This window comes from Mus caroli, unplaced genomic scaffold (assembly GCF_978045245.1).
Source record: "Mus caroli unplaced genomic scaffold, Mus_caroli_1 scaffold_3, whole genome shotgun sequence".
Lineage (NCBI taxonomy): Eukaryota > Metazoa > Chordata > Mammalia > Rodentia > Muridae > Mus > Mus caroli.
In genome coordinates this window covers 50303577-50325357 of record NW_028227258.1, presented here as the reverse complement: position 1 = coordinate 50325357, position 21781 = coordinate 50303577, and the positions used below count along the sequence as shown (strand labels likewise).

The following is a 21781-nucleotide window of genomic DNA, read 5'->3' as shown; positions in this document are numbered from 1 at the left end:
TTTTGTCATCTTTTCACTGGTCATTTTGTGTTTCACATCTAATTTTATTCTGATAATCTTAATATTAGTTTATTTCATTGTACTTTCCCAGAACTGTCATAAATGTTAGCACGTAATAATTGAAAAATGAAACAAAACAGAAATTACTGTTACTGAGGCCAGGTGACTAAAATCAAAATAGTGTCCATGTGTCTGTAGCCTTCGGAGGGCTGAGCAATACTCAGCATTGTTTGCTCTGTAGATGTAACATGCCAGCCTGCTGGACCTTTATTTCTCCCCTCTGTGTGCCCTTATCTTTTCACTTAGAAAAGCCGTTGAGTTGAATTTAAGGCCCACTATAGATGGTTGGTCTTCACTTGGGATCTATAACATCTACGAAGACCTCTCAGTTTTAAAGTCAAGTCATATTCCACAGGGTCAGACTGGAAAGATCCTTAAGTGGGCTATGGGAAGACTGTTAGACCCATGATAATCTTGCAGTGTTGCTTTTTGACTATTCTCTAAAAATTTCCAGACTAATTTCACTTTTTGTTTTTCAAATGGCTAAGAGAGAGACTTCACATTATTGGTGCCGACAGGCCAAATGATGCATGCAGTCAGGCATTCTGGGAGAACCAGGCTTCAAATCAATGAAGTACTTTCAGCGTGTTACAGCTTTGCCAGCATGAAATGCACCCTGCTCTTGAGAGGAAGCACTGTGAACCAAAGCAGGTTTCCAAGCATCACTTGAGCCATTTATCTGAAACATTACCTTAAATACTCTGCATAGAATGTGAGAACCAGAGAATCCTGACTAATACTCAATAATGTGCCAATTAACAAAATGGAAATTCTCAAATCCGTTCTATATACATTAAATTAATGTCTCCAGTGGTGTATTCCATAAGCCTTTCAGCCCTGCAAAAAATCACTATGAAAGGTTGCCCCTGTTAATGGGTTTCCACAGACCGATGCAAGTTTCATGTATTCCCTTAGAGGAAAGACATAATTTGTCAAAAGCTCCCTAGTTTATTTCACCATACAATACTACATCTTGATGTTTAATTCTGATGCCAAGCCTTAAAAGAGTCAGTAGGTGTGAAGCACTTAGAGGACTGTCTGGCACGTGGGCAGTGTTGGATGCTTTGGCTTCTGCAACCACTACTGCTGTTCCTGTCACTACTTGCATGTGTCCCACACTGTTGCCCAGTGTGAAATTTTGTGTTAGCTTTATTTGGCAAATTTTAATTCACCGGTGAAGCCATTCCGCTTTCCCTTGGCATATTGCTTCTGCTTCCTGGGCTTCAGCTCAGCTTTCCCATCGTGTGCACTATGGGATAACTTAATTGTAACATTCTCCTGATATTTTCATACTTCTTCTCTTCACCCATCTGTGATGCCCATAGAGCATTCAGTTCTTAGACAACTGGTCAACCAAAGCTGTACATCATTATGACCAGGCCATGCTGGGACCCTCTTTTTATTTACACACTTTAAGAGCTTCACTGGCTTCTCTAAGGCATTTTTGTTCTGAGCATAATGGCTCCAGACATTAGTAATCGTGTCTGGGATTCTAAACTTAACTTCTACAAATTTAGATAACCTCAGACAAAGCTATCTTTTTAATATTCCATGGCTCAAAAAGCAGTACTTACTTTACATTCTTAGCACTTCTTATCTTAGCAATGTCCAGTCCTAGAAGTCTTATTTCTAAATTGAAAATTGACCCCGATGCAGTTAATCCATGTAGTCATCTCATATTGAACGTAGAGCAATCATGTGACAGCCCTGAGTCAAGGATATATTTGTCTAGTCATTCTTGCTGGGAAACTGTGCATATTTATCTGAATTGAGAAAATTTTCATTTTTCTTTCTAAAAATTCCATCATGGTTCTAGCTGTGCAAGAAAATGCTGAGAGCTTTTTTGGCCAGATACAGTCCAGTGATACACTGCTTCTGCTGCTGAGTTCTCAGTGTACACATGACAAGCATTAACTCTGCATCTCTCTTCTGTCCTATCAGCATCCAGACGGTGAGGACACTGTCAGCCAGGGTTTCCTTTTGTTCCTTTTTGATTTCGATCATTCCCTCCTCCACCCCCACTCCCAACCTCCTGCATTCACTCCCCCCTGCCTCCTAACCTCCTGCATTCAGCATTTATCTATTTACAGCTAATGCAGTAGTACACACATCTATAAAGTATTACACAATACACCCTAATGCCTTAACAATAAGCATGAATGGGTGAGAATTCTCCCAAGATCTAGGCACCTCAAACTTGCCCGCCTCATCAGCTCTACAGGGAGCTTTTTAAATAAATATCTTTTATTACAGTCTTGGCAGGTGGCCATCAGTCTTTGAACACTGAGGTGACTTCATTTCTAACTATCACACAAAACATTCACCTTATGTCTTGAACAAAACTAAGTGGTTTTACTTACATTAGCTATAAATATCACTCAGCTTAGCTACTATAGCTATTTTTTTCAATTAACTATGGCAAGAACACATTGTGCACACATACACACACATTTCATTGTACATTGTTATTATAATAACCCCAGAATATGTTATAAAGTAATTAATTTATGTATTTATGATAACTATCACAACCTTTTCATAAGTATGCTTGTTTTATTTTCCTTACTGTATATCTTTTTCCTCCCCCACTTTAAATACTTATTCTAATTCTTACCATACGAGTGACTATCAGGTATTTAATCATCCTAGCTGCTGTTCCTTAAATACACATTTCATTGTTCATTGTTATTATAATAACCCCAGAATATGTTATAAAGTAATTAATTTATGTATTTACGATAACTATCACAACCTTTTCATAAGTATGCTTGTTTTATTTTCCTTACTGTATATCTTTTTCCTCCCCCACTTTAAATACTTATTCTAATTCTTACCATACGAGTGACTATCAGGTATTTAATCATCCTAGCTGCTGTTCCTTAAATACATTCTGATTTGTTGGAACGTTGCACAGTACATTTTGACATCACTTGACTTCTTTACTCACTATCCCCAGTGCATAAAACATTCTTCCCTGGAAATAGCAGTGTGTTTTTCTAATCTCAGCACTTAGTAAGCCAAGGCTGGAGGACTGTGACCCCAAGTTTGAGGTCAAACTTGTCTATATTATCAATTTCACACTACCAAGGACTTCATAGTAGGTCTATTTGTGAACAAACAAGCAAAACAAAAAAATAAAAATAAAAACTAACTATACAAAATCCAATAATAAAAACAACACTAGCCGGGCGTGGTGGCGCACGCCTTTAATCCCAGCACTTGGGAGGCAGAGGCAGGCGGATTTCTGAGTTCAAGGCCAGCCTGGTCTACAAAGTGAGTTCCAGGACAGCCAGGGCTACACAGAGAAACCCTGTCTCGAAAAACCAAAAAAAAAAAAAAAAAAACTAGTGGGCCAGGCATGGTGGTGCACACCTTTAATCCCAGCATATGGGAGGCAGAGGCAGGAGGATTTCTGAGTTGACCAGCTTGTGTACAAAGTGAGTTCCAAGACATCCAGGGCTATACAAAGAAACCTTGTCTCAAAAAACCAAACCAAACCAAACAAAACCAAACAAAACAAAACTATGTCACTATTTTCAATTAATTTCCCCTATCCTTTATCCCTCTGTGTTCTTAAAGAGTACAGTTCTGCCGACTTCAATTAACTTAAAACTATTTTATTTTTTATTTAGTTATTACATCCTGCCCAATATCTTCCTCCATAGCCATCCATCCATTCCCTCCTCATCAAGACCCTGCTGCAGGGCAAGCACTATCTAAATTGCTGGGTATCTAGAGGAATGAGTGGGACAGATGAGATGAGCATCTGCCCTGGTGGAGTTTATGTGTTGGTAGGAAAGGCAGACAATGGGTTGGAAAATAATTATATAGTGTTAGAAATTGAGAAGTGATCTGGAAAAATAACATAACAAGGCAGTGATGCTCAACGTGCTAGAGAATGGCTTGAGATTTTAACTGGGCTGGTTGTACGATGAGCAAAAGTAGGGGCCTTTTAGCTGTGAAGCAGAGAGATAGATTCTCAGTTCTTATTCTACTTTTGACCAGGGTAACACCAAACACCAGCCCTAAAGTTCTCCTTTCTAGCAATGCCATTTATATGACCAGGAGATTCTCATCATTATGAGTTCCTATAAATATCTTCACACTCTATCTGTCTGTAGAACAGGCTGCTAAACCTGTAACATTAGTCACTGAGAATATAGACCATTTGTGCTGATTTAAGAGCTCTTGAGAACAATGGTGGTTTAGGGCATTCTGTTCTCTCTCTGCTTACCTAATTACTGTCATAATTTAATCAAATGTCAGCCAGTGGTATTTAAATTGTACGTTGTTCCTGCAATAAACTCTTGTTTTCCTTCTCGCTACATGGGACCATGATCTGTGTTTGTGGGTTTAGAGAAAGCCAGGGTGGGATTCACAGAAAGCATTCAGGAATAGAAGAGAGGGAACCGATGGTACACAGGAAAAACATATGTGATATCAGCAATGTCAACCAAACAGGAACAAGAGGAAAACTTTTAGGAAACACGTACAAAATGTAAGTGAGGCCAGACCCTGTGGCATCCTGCAGTGCTTTACATTTGATTTTGGAAGAAAATGCAACACCTTTGGAAGGATTTAAAGAAAAGAGAGAGAGAGTCTGACTTTAAGTTTAACAGAATTGTTCTGGTGTCTGTGAATACCATAGGAAGAAAGGCCTAGGTAAACAACTAGAGATGAGGACACATTTGGAGGTACATTCAGCATCTAGGTGAAAGTGACCAAATTGAGTCATTAGGGTGACAGATTTTATAGATTATCTAGTCAAAAGTGAGATATGAGATGTGAAATAGAACAAGAAGAGAAGACTTGAGTATGACATTAGGATTGTGAGTCAGAACACTAGGAGACATGAGGGTTTTACTGTGTCTTCTGGCATCAGTGAAGCCTGGCATCTGTTACAGACTCTCACTCAGAAGTTGAATCTTTTCATATCTGTGTATAACTTTCATGTGAGTCTGTGTCTTCAATAATGCATTTCTGCATGCTTGTTTTATCTTCTTAAGGATCTTACTGAAGTCCTTGTTCCTTAACAATTTAATTAATATCAGACAGGCTTGTTTGTTTGTTTTAGAAAACACATATTTAGAATCAAATCCATATCCCCACAACCTATGTGCCTATAAATGATCTGAATTCCCAAGGCAGTATCAACTGTTTTAATTTTCAATAATCAGAAAGACCTTGTGACTTACTGTATGTTTCCTTATCAATAACTATATGTTATCATGGTGAACCACTGCATACTAAGCAACTGTTCAGTCTTCTAATAATCCTAGACATGGATTTTCTTTGTTGTGTCTTTGAATTTTGTGTTCACTAAGATTTGCTCGCTTACCAGATGTCAACATTCAATTAAATGAAACTAATCTAAATTATCCCTATTTTTCCTAGCAACGAATATCTAAAATGTATAACCAACCAACTGAACTAGAGATTTTGGGTTGTTTTCCTTGAGAGTGGTTAAGAAACAGATATTTGATAATAGGTCTTTGGATATTTTTGGAAATCTATGAAACAATGTCTGTGTTCTAAAATAAAATCAGGGTAAGGATAACAAATTTAAATTAAACATTCATTTAATTCTCGGCATGTTTTCTGCTGTCAGGCCATCTGTACACAATCTAGGCATTAAAAACAAAATCAAACTTCCAGGATAGTTCATCAAGCATCTCACTTAGGAATTCAGAGCTTCAGAAGACCCTCTTGGCCAATAAGTACAGAACACTTGATAAGTACCAATAAGTACAGATCACTGTCTTGGTAAATACACTGGCCCAATGCTAGCTAAAATTTTTTGTCATATAAATTAATGTGAATCCATGTGCTGGTTAAAACAAAAAGTGTTAGATGATGTTTCAACTAACGAGGAATAATTAACAAACACTTAATGAAAATGTCTGTAAAATAAGTAATGGGTAAGTAGGTGTTAGTTCAAAAAATAGTTCATGAGTTGGTAACTCAGACCCTTGAGGATAAGCATTAATTGAGTTTTGTTTCTAACTTCACTGTTACTATAAGCTGAATACATGTTGGCTTGCTCACGAGCATTCATAGATTGAACAAGGAAAACTGTGATTCTATAGAGCAGCTCTAGTGCAGCTCTCAGAGATCAAGTCACTTGAACTTTTTCTAGTCTTCCTATTAGCTTGTTCTTGTTTGTTTGTTTGCTTGCTTGCTTGCTTTTCCTTTAAATTAAAATAGTTTGTGTTCTGTGGCTGTTTCTTCCCAGTCTCAGAACTGTACAGTATCTACTCGTGATTCACCACTTAGTGTACCTCTGCCCAGGGCTTCCATGCCCAATTTATTTAACAGATTTTTTTTTCTACTAGAAAGTGCTAGCATTTCAATGTCTACTTAACATGGAAAAGTTGAAAAGTGGTGTTATTATACTCTTCATCTTTTGTAATTGGAAGCATTTTGCCACTACACTGTGAACCATTTATTTGATAACAATGTTCCATGAGTGGTATCCCAGGAAGGCTTAGGTATCATACACATGTCAAATAACTTGCCTCTGAGGTCTCACCGAGCAAGGCTGTCTCCTCTATGCTGATGCAAAGCCAGAAGCATTTGAAGAAAGAAATTCGGCCTTAACTGAAGCATGTACCTAGCCAATGATTGTGTCCCCGAAAGGGAATTGTTCCTGATTTAATATTGTGTACGTGTATACTGCTATGAGTGGCAGAGAGACAGCCTTAGAAGCTGAAAAGAAAAAAAAAAAGATAAATGTAAGTGGGGAGGTTGCCTGTGCTGCAGTGAAATGACAGTTCAGGAGATGACTGCCATCAGCACTTCCATGGGTGTCACTTCTCCAGGGCTTTCCCTAATCCTGTTCTAGGGCAGTGCAGTGACCTAAGATGACACTAAGATGTCTTAATAACACCTTATGGGACAAACTTAATGAAGAAATTTTGTATCTGGGTATGTGTATAGAGAAAGATGTATATAGGTTTAGTGTGGAGGGAAGCACATTCTATAATTTAAACCACTCTACAAGATGTATTATTGGATGCCCCACTCCAGTGTTGAGCACTCACTTTCCTAGCTTAGCATGTTATCTTCAGTAGGCGCCAGAACATTCAGATGTTTGTTTTATTGCACAAAAGGATCAAGGACCCAGAGGCAAAGAAAATTGACATATAGGAAGAATGGCAACAATAAATCATTCCACAGTGCGCTGAGAAGTGGAAATCATCCCGATCAAACCTTAAACTGCTTGGCGGAGAGATGTCCATGCAGTGGCAGAGGAAAATGATTAACCTTTTACTTTAAAAAGATTCCTCAGGCAAACAGCATGGTTAATGCTATGAGACGCGTGGTGTTTAATAGCTGCTCAGCATCTCAGAAGAGTGCGTTATTGCAGGAATGCCACTGCACAACGTTTGGGTGTATTTCACTTTCTTCCCCTTATGTTTTGTCAGCTTTTTCTAGGAATTCTTTCTGAGCAGTTAAGTGAGTGAATGATTAGCTGAGCTAATAGGAAGGGGAGATGTACAGAACTACAGAATAGAATCTGGGTAGCTAAGATGCTGGTCTGTTGAATGGTAGCCATTGTATAGCATGGGGCCTGTCCTATGGGAGATGCAGAACTGGTTGATGTAGATTCACATTCCTTGGTAAAGCATTATTTATAACTAGAAATTTTAGATTTTCTTATTGTAGATCAGTTTTATGTCTAGTTTATCTATGTACTATTGAAGTTATTTAAGTAGCACTTAATTGTATTCATTGATTTCTTATTTCTTCCCTTTAGAGATAAGCTATCTCTTGTTATATTTCAGTTTCTTGGCTTACATTACCTTCATTAGATTTTTTTTAAAAAGAGATGCAGTCTTTTTTTTTTTTTTTAATAAATGAAATCAGACCAGAGAGGCATCAAATAGAAAATAGTCCACTAAAGAAAATCCCGTTACCTGTCAGTACAGCGCGTAGAACATGGCTTCTAATTTAAGTTCTTGCAGTCATAAGATAGGAATCTAGGAATCTTGACACCAGATGTTTTGTCATTAGTGAGGTTAGTCATGGGCTAATTTCTTTATTAGAAATATCATCTCCTCTATCTGGCAATGGGACATCAAAACCCCAAGAAAATGAAGACATGGGGTTGGGGAGATTGCTCAGTGGGTAAGAGCTCTTGCTTTGTGCACATGAGGACCTGAGCTCAGATTCCCAGAACCTACCTTAAAACCTGTGCAGCCAGCCATGTACACCTGACTCTGTTGGGGACAGAGATAGCAGGACTAAGGGCCCTTGCTGGCTGATTGGCACCTGAGTTACAGGTTCAGTGAGAGACCCTATCTCAGGAAAGTAAGGTAGAGAGTGACAGAACAAGACAAAACTGTCTTTTCTATGCATACAAAGCCATACCTCACCACACACACACACACACACACAGAGACATACACACACAGATGCACAAACACATAGGGGCAGAGGAGAGAGAAATTTGTCATTTCTGTTGCACAGTAGTAAATATGTACTTGTCATATTATAAAATTAGCTGTGATGGCATGTAGCAGTGTATTTTTTTTTAAAACTGAGAAAGCAGATGGAATAGGAAAAAATGTGAGGCCACTCATGACAAAAGAGAGTCAGACATGGATCCCTCTGTGTGCAAAGACTTCACAGTCAATGGTTTCAAGAACAACTGAATTGCTCACAATTCCCTTGGCCAGTTTGGTTGGCTGGAGTCAGATAACATACTTAGTAGGTCACTGCTGCTGGTAGGGTCCTGGAGAATCCACTTAGAGATAACAATACTGGTTTGCAGTATCAAACAACTGTCAAAAAAGAGGCATATGGAAAAAACACATTCTCATCCCTGTTTGTTTGCCTATTTTTATTGCATCTTTGAGGATAGAGCTTTAGGTTAAGTCTGGATCCTAGTGACAGAAAACCCAACACTGTTGGCTTCATCAGACCTTTATTTATCCATCCTATAAAAACAGACAGAGCTCAGAGCTGGATGGAAGAGCAGGTACCTGTGCTCTGTGAAATCTTAGTAATTGATGTTCCCTCGAGCACATTCTCTGTCTTTCCCAAGGTAAGAGATTGCCTTTTATGGAGCACAGTGGCAACTTTCACATGCCAGAAAACAATCTCGAATAAAGGGTTAAACGGAAAGAGCCAAGAAGATGCTTCGTGATATTTTTGCTTTAATAGCTTTGGTCAAGACATCACTATACTATATATATATATATATATATATATATATATATATATATATATATAAATTACCAACATGTATTATATATATATACTTTACCAACATGAGGAAATGAACCCTTCCTCTGGCTGAACATGGTTGAACTCAACCCTCTACCAGATGAATGAAGGGAAGATTAAATACTGGAATAAAGTTTATACCCCAGGTCTTCCTTGTCTGTTGTTAACAGCACCATAGAATCAGTAGGCTTAATGTTAGCGTTATATGAACCACAGTGTTCATTGACGAGGACTGTACAGCTGAGATGAAGAATAAGGGCCATGAAGTCAGATGTGAATCCAGAGTTTCTCAGATGCAAAAGAAAGAGAACATCAATGTCTTCCTCTTATTTACTGTAATGTCTTAAGTGATTGATATATTCAACATATTGAGCAATAGTAACTAATAGTTCACTTGATAATGAGTACAGTCAAGTCTTATTATTGAAACTATAGAGTGAAAGAATAGAGTGTACACTTGCCAGTATCTATGCTGTATCTCTCTACAACTTGACTTTCCCTATCGAAAGTGAGCTGAGAAATGCATGCGTGACTGTGAGTAAGGGAGAGCCTTAACAAATTGTCTGAATTTAGTTAACAAATGTCTTGGAGTTTCCATGTTTCCTTATGTTTCAGGGACACAGCCCTATAAGCTCTTAGCAGTACTGTTTTTGTAAACTCTTACTTATTCATATTGCTTTTGATTAGGAACATATTTATATGAATATATCCCCTTTCCTGTTATTGTAACAAAATGGGAATCGGGCCATCCTTGGATGATAGGGCTTGGGTGGCAACATGGAGTGTGTTTGTTATTTGCCTATAAATGACAGACAGCTCTGAATCTCAGAACTAATGTCAATCAAAGTGGAAAAGTCTGGCGTGTTTCTCATTTAGAAATGGTGACAGGAGAATGGTGGGTAAGAAGCACAGCTTGATATTCCAACTTGGATGTGACAGTTTTCTTGTGATTACAAACAGCAAAGTCATTGTATTGAGAGATATTTTTGTGCCAACTCTTAAATGCTCTTTTGCTTCTTTTTCTTTCCTTCTCTAAGCCCCTCCTCTGTTCTGTGGCTTTTCTTTTGTCACTCCTCCAGACTACAGCTTTGTTCCCCCTTCTTCCACTCCTTTCTGGTCAGGTACTGCTTTCTGCTTTTATGTGTCGATACAACTTGCTTCTGTGTGCAAATACAGTATTTTGGCTTCTGTGTATGGCTTCCCATGTAAACTCATCTCCTCAGACACGATCCCCAGTGTTCCATTAGCACCATGCAATTCATTCTTCCTGGCCATAGAGTCATCGTTTGCTGTGACATTCCACGTGTGTGTGTGTGTGTGTGTGTGTGTGTGTGTGTGTGTGTGTGTGTTAATGCCATAAAATTTCAATGTGACATTTCGCATTTTACAATGTGTCAGTGCGGAGAGGTAGGAGATGGGTGAGGGAAGATGAACTACTCTGAACAATTCTTCATCTTTTCTGAGGACTAGAAGTCATAGTGGAGAAAGATCAGTTTTTGTGCATTTCCATGAAGAAAGGACCCAAAATCTCAACCTCCCCTCCAAAGAGAAGAATAAGATTCAGTATGCATTTCTTAAAATGAGGATCCAGGTCCACCGTTTCTATAGCTCTTCAAAAGTCTCAGCATTTTGATCTGAATTTCTATCATTACCTGGAGAGTTAAATGACTATTTATATGGCACTGAGCCTAGATAAAGTACGTTTTCCTGTGGGTTTTTTAAAAATTAACCTGTTAGTCCCTATAGAACATGGAATTCTGAAATAGACCTTAGAAGTCAGCTAGTACAAACCTTTCATTTTATAGATGAGAAAAATGTGGCCTAGAGGGGTTGAGAGGCCTAAGCGAGGTCACACAGTCAAGTCTACAATTGGGTTTCTCCATCACAGGGGTGTTTTTATGTGCACTGACTTTAAGAACAGTGCCTTGGCAATGGGACCATTTTCAGGAAGGAAGCCATTAAAGTGGTTTGTGTCCTGAATGGTAAAATAAAATGACCTATTTTTACTCCCTTTACAGTTCTGAAATCTACAGTATTGCCATTCGTTTATCTTATGATGGACACCCAGAGACTTTACAAAAGGCTGTCATTATAAAGCCATGAATGATAGGCCTGAGGTCCCTGTTGCCAAGGGGATGGACTGTTCCCAGGTAGCATGGGTCATTATGAGCTACCTGGGCACTGGGAACTGCTATAATACAGATGGATGGTGGTTCCATTTGTTGCTTTTTCTTACACTTAAGTTCCTTTACCATTTGAGATTTATAAAGTCCCACCAGTCTCAGGGGGGCTATTCTCAGAATCATAGCACATATAATTGAAAACACTTTATGACCCCCACAGAGCAACAGGTGGAGAAGTTACTAAAAAGTCTGTTATGAAGCACCAGAGACCAACAAACAAACATACACAGCCTGAACGGAGTTTCCCTTTCAGACAGGGCTGGCTCCTCGCCTGCCACCAGGGATATTAAACAAACAGAAAGCCAGGCAGAGCAATGGGACCTTTGCGCCTGGATTTTGGTTAGACATTGCAGTAAAGATTGACTGCAAATCAGGATTTTAATGAAAAGAAGAAGTTCCTGTGTTCTGTCAGTGAAAACTCATGTCTTCACATATACAAAGTTGTATATGAGATTAAAAACTGAGTTGATCCCTAGATGGTTTAGACATAGACTGCTTGGCTGGGGGAGCGGTGTCACTTACTTAGAAATGATGAGATTAATGTCCCATACTTTATCAGAGCTCAGAATTGAGTTGCTCAGAATTTAGCCAAGGAAGTTGCCAGATGAAAACCAGAAAGCTTCACCGCAGAGGTTCTATTGAGAAACAGAATATAGTGCCCTCAGTTGTAAGTTTATGTTAAAGGTACCTCATTCATTCACATAGTCATTTTAGTTTGGCTTTGGCTTGACAGAAGCTTTTTGCAGAGAGTCCAAAGCAGGACAGTGGTGATTTAACTGTCTGGAATGAACTTGATCACACCTGACTGGGTTGAAACAGCAACTGCGCTGCTTTCAAACTCCCATTGACATTGTCACCAATCCATAAGGAAGTCACAGCTCTGCATTTGATAGCACCAATGGCAATGGTCTAATTAGGCTCTGATGGCTGGATGCATCACAACTTTACACTGACTCCACCTCTGCGTTGTTCTTTTACAGTGTTGAGTCCCAAAGTACTGGGCATTGCAATCGCTCGGTATGACTTCTGTGCAAGAGATATGCGGGAGCTCTCCCTATTGAAAGGAGACATGGTGAAGATTTACACGAAGATGAGTGCAAATGGCTGGTGGAGAGGGGAAGTAAATGGCAGGGTGAGTCGTCCCTTTGATTGTCCCAGTTCTTTGTGAATGAGAGGGCTGGACAGTCACTGGCAACTATCACGTTGTAGACTTGTCCTTTCAGCGGTCTGGCTGCAAGGGGCTGGAGGCATGCATTACTATTCAAAATGGATTTAGTCAATACAGTGGGGGCCAAGAGTTGACTGGCACATCAGAAGAGTTGGGGAGCATTTCAGATTTTTTCCCAGTAGCTAAGCACCAGGGCATGCAGTTTATATAAGCACAAGCATTTCCAAAAGCTCCCAGTCCCACTTAGAAAGACTGGGATAGAGTACCTCTGCTTTTCATCTACATCCTTAGAAAGACTGGGATAGAGTACCTCTGCTTTTCATCTACATCCTTAGAAAGACTGGGATAGAGTACCTCTGCTTTTTATCTACATCCTGTGCTACAAAAGAGATGAGAATCATGATGGTGAGCCCAGTATTGCCCCTGTGTATATATTCATTTGTGAGCTAGTGGATGGATTTGAGCCTGGCTTAAGCTCCTTTTATTACTTAGTTGCTATCACTATCTCTATGAGGCCTATCCTAGCTGTTAAGGCAGTCTTCTTACAGTGGGCATAAAACCCCAGCATAATTAGAGTATTAGGAAAAAAGAGGAATTCTCTGTCTATAGAATCCTTTGAAGCAGTAGAGGTGTTGATATGTCCATTCCTTATCTTCCATAGGTGGGCTGGTTTCCATCCACATATGTGGAAGAAGATGAATAAAGTCCTATCCAGTGTTGATCCTGCACTAAAATCTCAAAGACAACATAAGCAGAAGCCTGCACGACATTGAGTTAACTGAAGTGTTTAAAAAGCAGCATTCTTGGCTGTTCAACACCCTTTTTTTTCTCTTCCTAAGTCTTAATGCTGGGATTTCTAAAGATGCTGGTACTGACAGATTAATGGCTCGCCTAGAGCAGTGCAAGAAACAGCCTGCCAGTCTGTCATTGTCAGGAACCAGGGCAAAACCAATGGCTTTTCTACCCCCAAAGAGTCCTGAAAACCCATCAGTTCAGCTTTCTCTTACTTCATTGGACCAGACACCATGGATCCAGCCATTAGGAAATGCTTTTTGCATATTTGCTTTGCTCTCACAGTTTTTGATGATACAAAGAAACAGAAGTTTAATTTTGCTTTTTCCCAGCATGAAGAAAAAGTAGAGTCTGCCATATGGGAAAGATCCAGCTTGCTGGAAAGATCCAGCATTTCTCGTCTTAAATTGTTCAACAGGTGACTCACTGCCTGACAAACCCTTTTATCCCCAGATGTTACTCATGATAACATAAAAGAGGCTCATGCTCAGGTTTGCATCATAAGTGATAAATTACAGAGAGGGTTTTAATTATTCATTTGATGTCCTGATTATATTTCCACACTTCTTTATGAAGAAGAAAAAGAGAAGCACATGAAAGGAGGTGTCTTTGTGTTAAAGCTTCACAGCTTTCGTGATTTCGTGGAGTGTTTTGGAAATGTCGTGCTTGACAAAGGGAATCATGGCCGGGCAGATCATGCTTAGTTGTCAGGAATCCCAGAGAGGTAGAGGTGTTTACAGAGACAGACCAAGCGCTGTAATCAATCCACAGGACATCACTGTATAGCTGCAATAGCTATTAACACAAGCCTTTTCCTTCTCTCTAGAAGGACCCGGGCAGATTGCTGATTTACAATCTTTTTTTTTTTTAATAGTAGCACAAAAGAGCTTTATTGAGGATTTGGGAAGAAAGGCAGCCCGAATCCTTCATTTCTTTCTGAGACGGATGGAAGGGCACCTGATGTCCATATTCTCCTGCCTCCTCTGTTGGCCCTTCTGATGCCTTTCTAGCTATGTCTTAATCAGTAGGAAGATCCACCTTGCAGCATGTTTCTTTCTCTAAGCTTTCACTGTGTTCCATGAGGAGTCTTCAGTATCTTCCTCCTGAGATGCATGGGGTCCCTAGCTGAGGCTGACAACTCGGCCCTTCCATGGTGGAGTGTTTCTTTGGTAGCAGTAGCTGTGTTCTGACAAGCTTCTGAAAATGTTTCTTCTTGGGAAAAAAAATAGATGTATTTTTATCTTACAAGTGATCTAGAAGCTTCTCTTCTACCAGACTATTTTGGTCACCTCTTACATGTAAGGGCTGAGACAACCTGTTCTCTCCCATCTCACAGGAGTACCAGAACCTGTTTGCTGGACACATCTCCCTGGAAGAGACCCCATGCGGGCTAGGACTTCTCATTTAAATAGACTCAAGACCTTTACCTCAGAATTATGTAAACTGTGATTGTGTTTTAGAACAATTGAGCTTTTGTATATGTGTAAATGGTCAGGAAAATGTATTTTATAAAATGTCTGTAGAGTCAACTTGTGCTGGCAAGGTCTACTCTTGGAATGGATTCCTACCTATAAGGTCTTATCTGTGTCTTGGGGATGTTTTGTCTGTTCGTGCCAGCAAGTGTTGCTATGGAGAGTACAGCTTCCCACAGATTGTAACACTCCTGTGTACAGTATTGTAGCATGTATTGTTTATTTCAGTCAATAGACTCCCTGCCTCACAAATGGTATGTGGTCTTCCTGTTGCATTTCATTGGCCTCAGAGTTTCATAGCAGAGGATACAGAGCCTCTTTTCATGACATTACCAATGACAACTTTGTCTACATTTAATACTTTATATTGGAGATTTTAAATGCCATGATCTGTGTAGATTTCTAATACCAAAGACAGACATAAATGTTTTCCATAGACTTTGTCTTGCCTGTCTGTAGCCCTTGTGTCATATGGTGAGTTAGAATGGCATTTTACTTTGTAATATTTTGTAAATATGTCAATAAAATAGTTACTACTTGCATTGAGAGTATTTCTTTTTATTTATGTGTGTGTGTGTGTGTGTGTGTGCGCGCGCGCGCACGCGCTTTCATGCTCACACTAACATGTGTGGTCCGAGGGATAGAACCCAAGGGCTCTGCATTCTGTGCAGTCTATGATTTCTCGAGGGCTGAAGATTTTTATCTTTGAATGGTCTTATACCATATATACCAACCTCATAATTAGCTAAGGAGTACTAACCCTGATTTTAGTTGGGGTTAGTTTAGAATTGCTATCAAAATTATGAGCCAGGAACCATAAGCTAAACTCTGCATTTGCCATATGCTAATGAGGTGCTACATGGTGTCCTAAAGCCTTTGTGTGCAGTTAAAGCTACCTCATGTTCCTGCATCATCTCTATTTTCACATGTGGAAACTGAGGCATATTATTAGGTTACAACATTCCAGATGTCACATGGCTGGTAAGCAGATGACATGACATGGGTCATCTGGCTGTTGCCAGAATAATCACTACCCAATTCTTGTCACACTTTATAAGGGAAAAAAATTAAAGAGTGTTTTGAAGCTCACATTGCCAAGAAATAGCTATTTAATAAGTAAATAATGATATACATAGCTGAAAGTGTGTACAGAATTCAGAATTATCCTGCTCCTCCTAGTCCCTAAAACCAAGTTTGGTCATCATCATCACTGTCATTATCAAGCAGACAATTAGATAGTTACTGTTTAACTTTTTAATTCCCTAAACATAATTCAGACTCATTTATTAGATTGAAGTGGAAAGTTTGTGGATTCTAAATGAATCCCTCTGAGAAGGGAATTGAATCAATTGATGTCCCAAGAAGACAGAATTTCTGTATCAATTAGATCTGGGTTTAAACCCTAGTTCTGCCACTGACTCTCCAGAGTAAATGTTTCTTTATTTATGGTAACTGATAATTACATGAGAGCTGAAGATGAAGATGGCATATGAAAAATGCTATTTGTATGAATCCTGGTGCATAGTAGGTATTCAAAAGTAATCTTGGTCTCTTCTTTGCTTCATTAACCATAAAGCATGTACTCGCATGCCTGCTGTCTTTGTTCTGAGTACAATGGAGAGTGTAGGCTTTGTTCCTTACACATAGCTTAATTTTCAGCATTCAAATGATAGGCAGACTAAAAGATATATGTTCCAGGCGATTAGTATGCAAAAGCACAGACAAGCTCCGACGTGGCATTCAACAGCTCCACATGCTTTTAGCTTAGAAGACAGAATTTTCACTCAGCTCAAACTCTTTAAACTCTCTTCATGTGTCACTTCAGGATGCACTGCAGCTCACTTCCTGGGATTGCTTGGCCCCTGATGAGGACACGGTACACCTGTCTGGGCTGGCAGACTCTGGAAGGCTCTTTTTCTAAGTAATGAACAAGTTTCAGAATGGAGGTCACAAAAAATCCTGTCTCATTAGGTCCCATTGATTAGACCATATTTGGGGTGGGGGTGGTTGCTGTGACAGAAAAATTGAAGTTCCTTTGAAGCTCTCTGAATTCTGACTGAGTCAGAAAATTCCAGAATTTCTAAGTACAATGTGACTGCAATTAATTTCACAGGCGCATGGCCAGATGGCAAGAATTCTGGGTGGCAAGTTATAATGGACATAAAGTCACCTCATATCCTATCTCATGAGTCCTGTGCAAGATGGACTCCAAAATAGCCCAGGGTCCAAGCTGGGATCTGGCTTGCTCATGTCATGATGATAAAAGGTGCTGGCAAGGAAAGGCTCAGACCTAGATTTCTTGACTCTAAGTCATATAAGCGTTCTCTAACAACCTCTAAGCACTCTAAAATCCTCTAAGATACTTTTGACTTTCTCGTTCAGTGGTTCTCATCCTGTAGGTCCATGACTCTGTGAAAGGCCGATTAACCCTTTCACAGAGCTTGCCTATCAGAAAGCACAGGTATTTACATTGCAATTCATAACAGTAGCAAAATTACAGTTACGAAGTAGGAGGAAAATAATGTGGTTGTAGGTCACCACTGCACGAGGAACCGTGTCTAAGGTCGAGGAATTAGGAAGACTGAGAGCCACTGCTTAGTTGATTCTACAATTCCTCTGGCTTTTCTGTGGAGAATCACCCCTATAGGAAACTAAGAATGTGTTAATGAGTGTGACTGTCAGTAGATCCTAGTATTAATCCTAGGTCTGATCAAAGACCACTTGTGGGTTTGCTTGTGCTCTGAATGACCCCTTCTGAGAAAGGAAGGAAAACCTGTGTACACAAACCATTTATTGTATGTTACTTCATTCACCTCCAAGAATCATTCTGAGAGTCCATGGAAGACTGATCAAGACTGATCGTCCTTGAATCATAAATTCTCTAGCTCTAGTTAAGTGGATCTTTGCATATCAGAGCTTTTGATTAAGACTCTGGACTGTTTCGCTCTTTCACATGACCCACCTCTCTCTGTGATACTGCAAATGGGTGGTTAGGGATTTAAGCTTAGAGCCAGCCTAGCTGTCACTACCACTGTCTGTCTAGGGTGACAAAAGTTGCCCACCCTGCTCATCCTTCTGCATCCCCCATATTATAATAGGATGACAGCAGCAGCTGGCTGGGGAGGAATGGATAAGATAATATGTGTAAAATGTTTAAGAGAACCGTCTGGCAGACGTGCGGCAAATGGAAGCATTTTTTTTTATTGCAACTTGGCTACTATTTTAATATACACACAAAACTAAGTGTTACAAATTTAAAATGCTAGCATAGATAAGGAAATAAAAGCTCTCTTTGAATGTGTTTTTAGCCTTTGGAAGAAACATCTTGTCTTAACTTCACATCAGCAATCCCTTAAAAATTATGCATCAGTGGAATGCCAATCAAATCTCTATGAGAGCATGGTGTATCAGTTAGCTACTGCTATGTAACAAAGGACTCCAAAACTTCACAGCTGAGAACAGCATTTGCTATTGTACAGTTTCTATGGGTCTGAAACCAGGGAGTAGATTAGCTGATTATTTTCAGCTCAAGATCTCCCATGAGGCTTCAATAGCCAGAGCTACAGTTACTTCCTAGCCTAGCTGGGGGGTGGGGAGGATTCATCCTTATGTTCCCTTGAATAGACTTCATGTGGTTGCCTCATGGCGTGGCAGCTTACTCCACCCAGAATACATATCCAAGAGGGAAGAGTGAGGGCACACAAGATGACAGACAGCTTCTATTCTTACAATAGTCTCAGAAGTGACGTCCAATCACTTCTTCTGGCTTATTAAATCCAGCTCTCTCTGCAGGAACAGGATTACACAAAGACAAATAGACAGACCTAGGCTTTCTTAGAGGCCTTGCTAGTGGCTGCCTACAATAGACAGGTGAGCTGAAATGTCCTGAAGTTCAATTGGATGTCTGGATGAAAGACATGGGTCAATTTAGAAAAAAAAAAAATCTGTATTTTAGATCTTACTAAAAAGCAGCCCCTTGAGGATTCCTCTGATCTATATTTACTAACACATCCACCCAAAACCATTTTCTACCGAGGTTCAAGGATGAATCAGGGTGGGGAGATCTCCCTCAGGAAGACTCACTTTTTTGGTCTTTCTCATCGAAGAAATTCCTTTCTTGAGATTCAGAATGTAGGAAGGAAGATAGTTCCTGATATGTAAGAAGTGTGTTCTGTATTGTATTCATGGAAAGGAAAATGCAAACATTAACTGGGCATGCCTTGGAGTGGGACCACTGAAAATTTAAAACTATAAGTTTCTGGAAATCACTTTGTTTTCCTCCTGTTTCATTCAACAGATATGCTTCGAATTTTTTCTACATACAGTACAGTCCTAGGCTTTGGAACACAACCACAAACCTGATACAATTCCTGTATCTGAGGAACTTATAGATTACAAACCAGAGTAAACAGAAATAAACCAGAAAAATACATAATGTGAGTTATTGCTTAGTATTATTATTGGGAGGTGGGGGAGGAGTGTTATTTGGCATGGGTGATCAAAGATGTCTCTATAATTGCTTCCACACACACTCCCCCCCACCCTCCAGAAACGTAGTTTAAGTGGCTAAGGGAAAACAGCAGGAATACATGACATGTAGTGTTTAGAGACCCTTGGGAACCCAGAGCAGCTAGAGAAGAAGGAAAAGACTAAGACAAGGTATCTAAAGATCTTCCTGTGGGGTTGGAGGAGTAGAGGAAGTGGCAGATGGCATAATGAGAGTGGTGGGAACCATGGGAGGGACTTTAGGGAGTTGTGAATGAGGTGAACTCATTATTAACATTTCAGAAAATTCAGTAGAGCTAGACTTGTGACATCAACACTGCTAGCCTTCCCCACACCCCCATCCCCCAAACTCCTGCAGTCCTAGAGCCAGCTCAGTAGTTCTAGAAACTCATTATCATACGTGCATGCGCTGAACCTGCTCCTAGAGGCTCACTTTCAGTTTCTTGGCTTGTTGCAGCACAGATCTAATTTGCACTCTGTGTGTGTGTGTGTGTGTGTGTGTGTGTGTGTGTGTGTGTGTGTGTTTGTGTGTGTGGGGTGAGTATGGGTGTGTTCACGTGCTTTCAAATCCCCACTTCTTTTTTTTCTTTTTAATTAGGTATTTTCTTCATTTGCATTTCCAATGCTATCCCAAAAGTCCCCCATGCCCTCCCCCCCCACACTCCCCTACCCACCCACTCCCACTTCTTGGCCCTGGCGTTCCCCTGTACTGAGGCATATAAATTTTGCAAGACCAATGGGTCTCTCTTTTCACTGATGGCCGACTAGGCCATCTTCTGATACATATGCAGCTAGAGACACGAGCAGGTATAAAGTCACATAGAATTAGAGTCCCGCGCTACCCATTATGTCTCATCATAATGAATTGTGAGAAAGCAGGTCACATTTGAGAAACCTGGAGTTAGCACTTGGACATATGAATTTGGAGGGTAGATTACAGTTCAATTTATAATTATCCTCTTCCTTATTTTTTTTCTGACTCATAGAGACTTTTTTTAAATGCAGACATTTTAACAGATATCAAAAGGGCCAAAGTGCTTGGGGAGAAAGAAGTGAGCCTAAGAGGTTTTTACTTACCTGAATGCTTGGAGCATCTGTCAGTCTGTCTCAGCCCCATGGGGATAACCAAAGGCTTAGCTTTGGTAGGTAGCACCAGCTCTCCTGGAGACAGTTCATCTCTACTTATGTATTTGCCAGCTTTTCAGGCCATCATCCCCACTAGAGAATTACCTGGTTTTAGCACCCTATGTGTCAGGATCTCACACCCACTCGCCAGTAGGGGAAAGCTCCTAGGTGCTTTTGTGTGAGTGAGCTCATTAGGAACAAGCACCCTATTTAAATGAATTAATGAAACACTCCTAAATTCTGTGCAAATTAGGCCTGCATAATATGTCGAAGAGGAAAAGTGTGTGGTGGTTTTGCAGAGAGGTGGGAAATGCCCTCAGCATTTATTACACTTAATGATTAGATATTGTTGCTTACTGGTTTGAAGGAGAAAATTTGCATTAATAATATCTGAAGCGATGAATATAAATTAGTGTTGAAAAAAAAATTTTTTTTTACCTTTATTCAGCTTACTTGGTCTACTTCTTACCTGATTTAGTTTTTTTTATGTTATTTGTAAGGACCTACCTGAAATAAATATTGAATGGATACTGAAGAGAGACAGACAAAAGAGGAAAATGGCAGATAAACCCTCAATTAATAACACTGGAATGATGCGTTTAGCTATTTAAGATCAGTTCAAAGCTAAGGAACACACATGCCCACAAGAAAATCTAATGTTCTCTCTTGGGACTTCTCAGCAGAGCCCCAAATACAATTCAAACCATGCAAGAGCAGAAATGGAGCCTTTTTTCTTTATTTCATGTAGATAGTATTTTCTTTTCTTTTTTTTTTTTCCTGCTCATGAACTTTCATAATCACATGGCCAGCTATTTTTAACACAATTAGTTGCAAGCTTGTTAGGATACACATATATTACTGCCTGCAGTTCTGCAATACAACTAACAAGGAGACCAAAAGGCACAGGAATGAGGAGTCCAACAAACCAGGCCGGTTCTGGGTTCTGCCTCTTCTGCTGGGAGGAGAGATCCAAACCTCTCTGAGGCTATTTGCATCTTCCTAGAACCAGAGGGCTAACTTCAGTAGTTCATGTTCCAACGGAATTCTAACTCACTACCATTGATCATCAGGCCACTCAATAGACAATTTGGCTGTGTTTTTCCCACATGGCACTGTATTTGTAGATGGGACAAAGAATTGAGGGATAAATGAAACTGAATAGGCAATTTTAAAGGGCAGAAGGTTTGAGTTGCTTTCTTTTGAACATCAGCATCTCTTCCATCTCTCCCTAATTCAACAAGATCTCA

The 21781-nt window shown here is 39.8% G+C and overlaps 1 protein-coding gene across 3 annotated transcripts in view; it reads left to right on the top strand.

Annotated features, from left to right (window-relative positions):
• Positions 1 to 15445, top strand: part of Vav3 (vav guanine nucleotide exchange factor 3) — a 335454-nt gene extending 320009 nt beyond the window's left edge. The window contains exons 26-28 of one of the 3 annotated variants that reach the window (XM_021157266.3): positions 10326 to 10409; positions 12452 to 12603; positions 13301 to 15445. In XM_021157266.3, the coding sequence (XP_021012925.1) occupies positions 10326 to 10409; positions 12452 to 12603; positions 13301 to 13342 (278 nt within the window). In that variant the 3' untranslated portion in view covers positions 13343 to 15445. Of the gene's footprint in view, positions 1 to 10325; positions 11795 to 12451; positions 12604 to 13300 lie in introns of those variants that run through there. The other 2 variants (XM_021157267.3, XM_085835571.1) reach the window with 2 other exon arrangements.
• The last annotated feature ends 6336 nt before the right edge of the window (positions 15446 to 21781 follow it).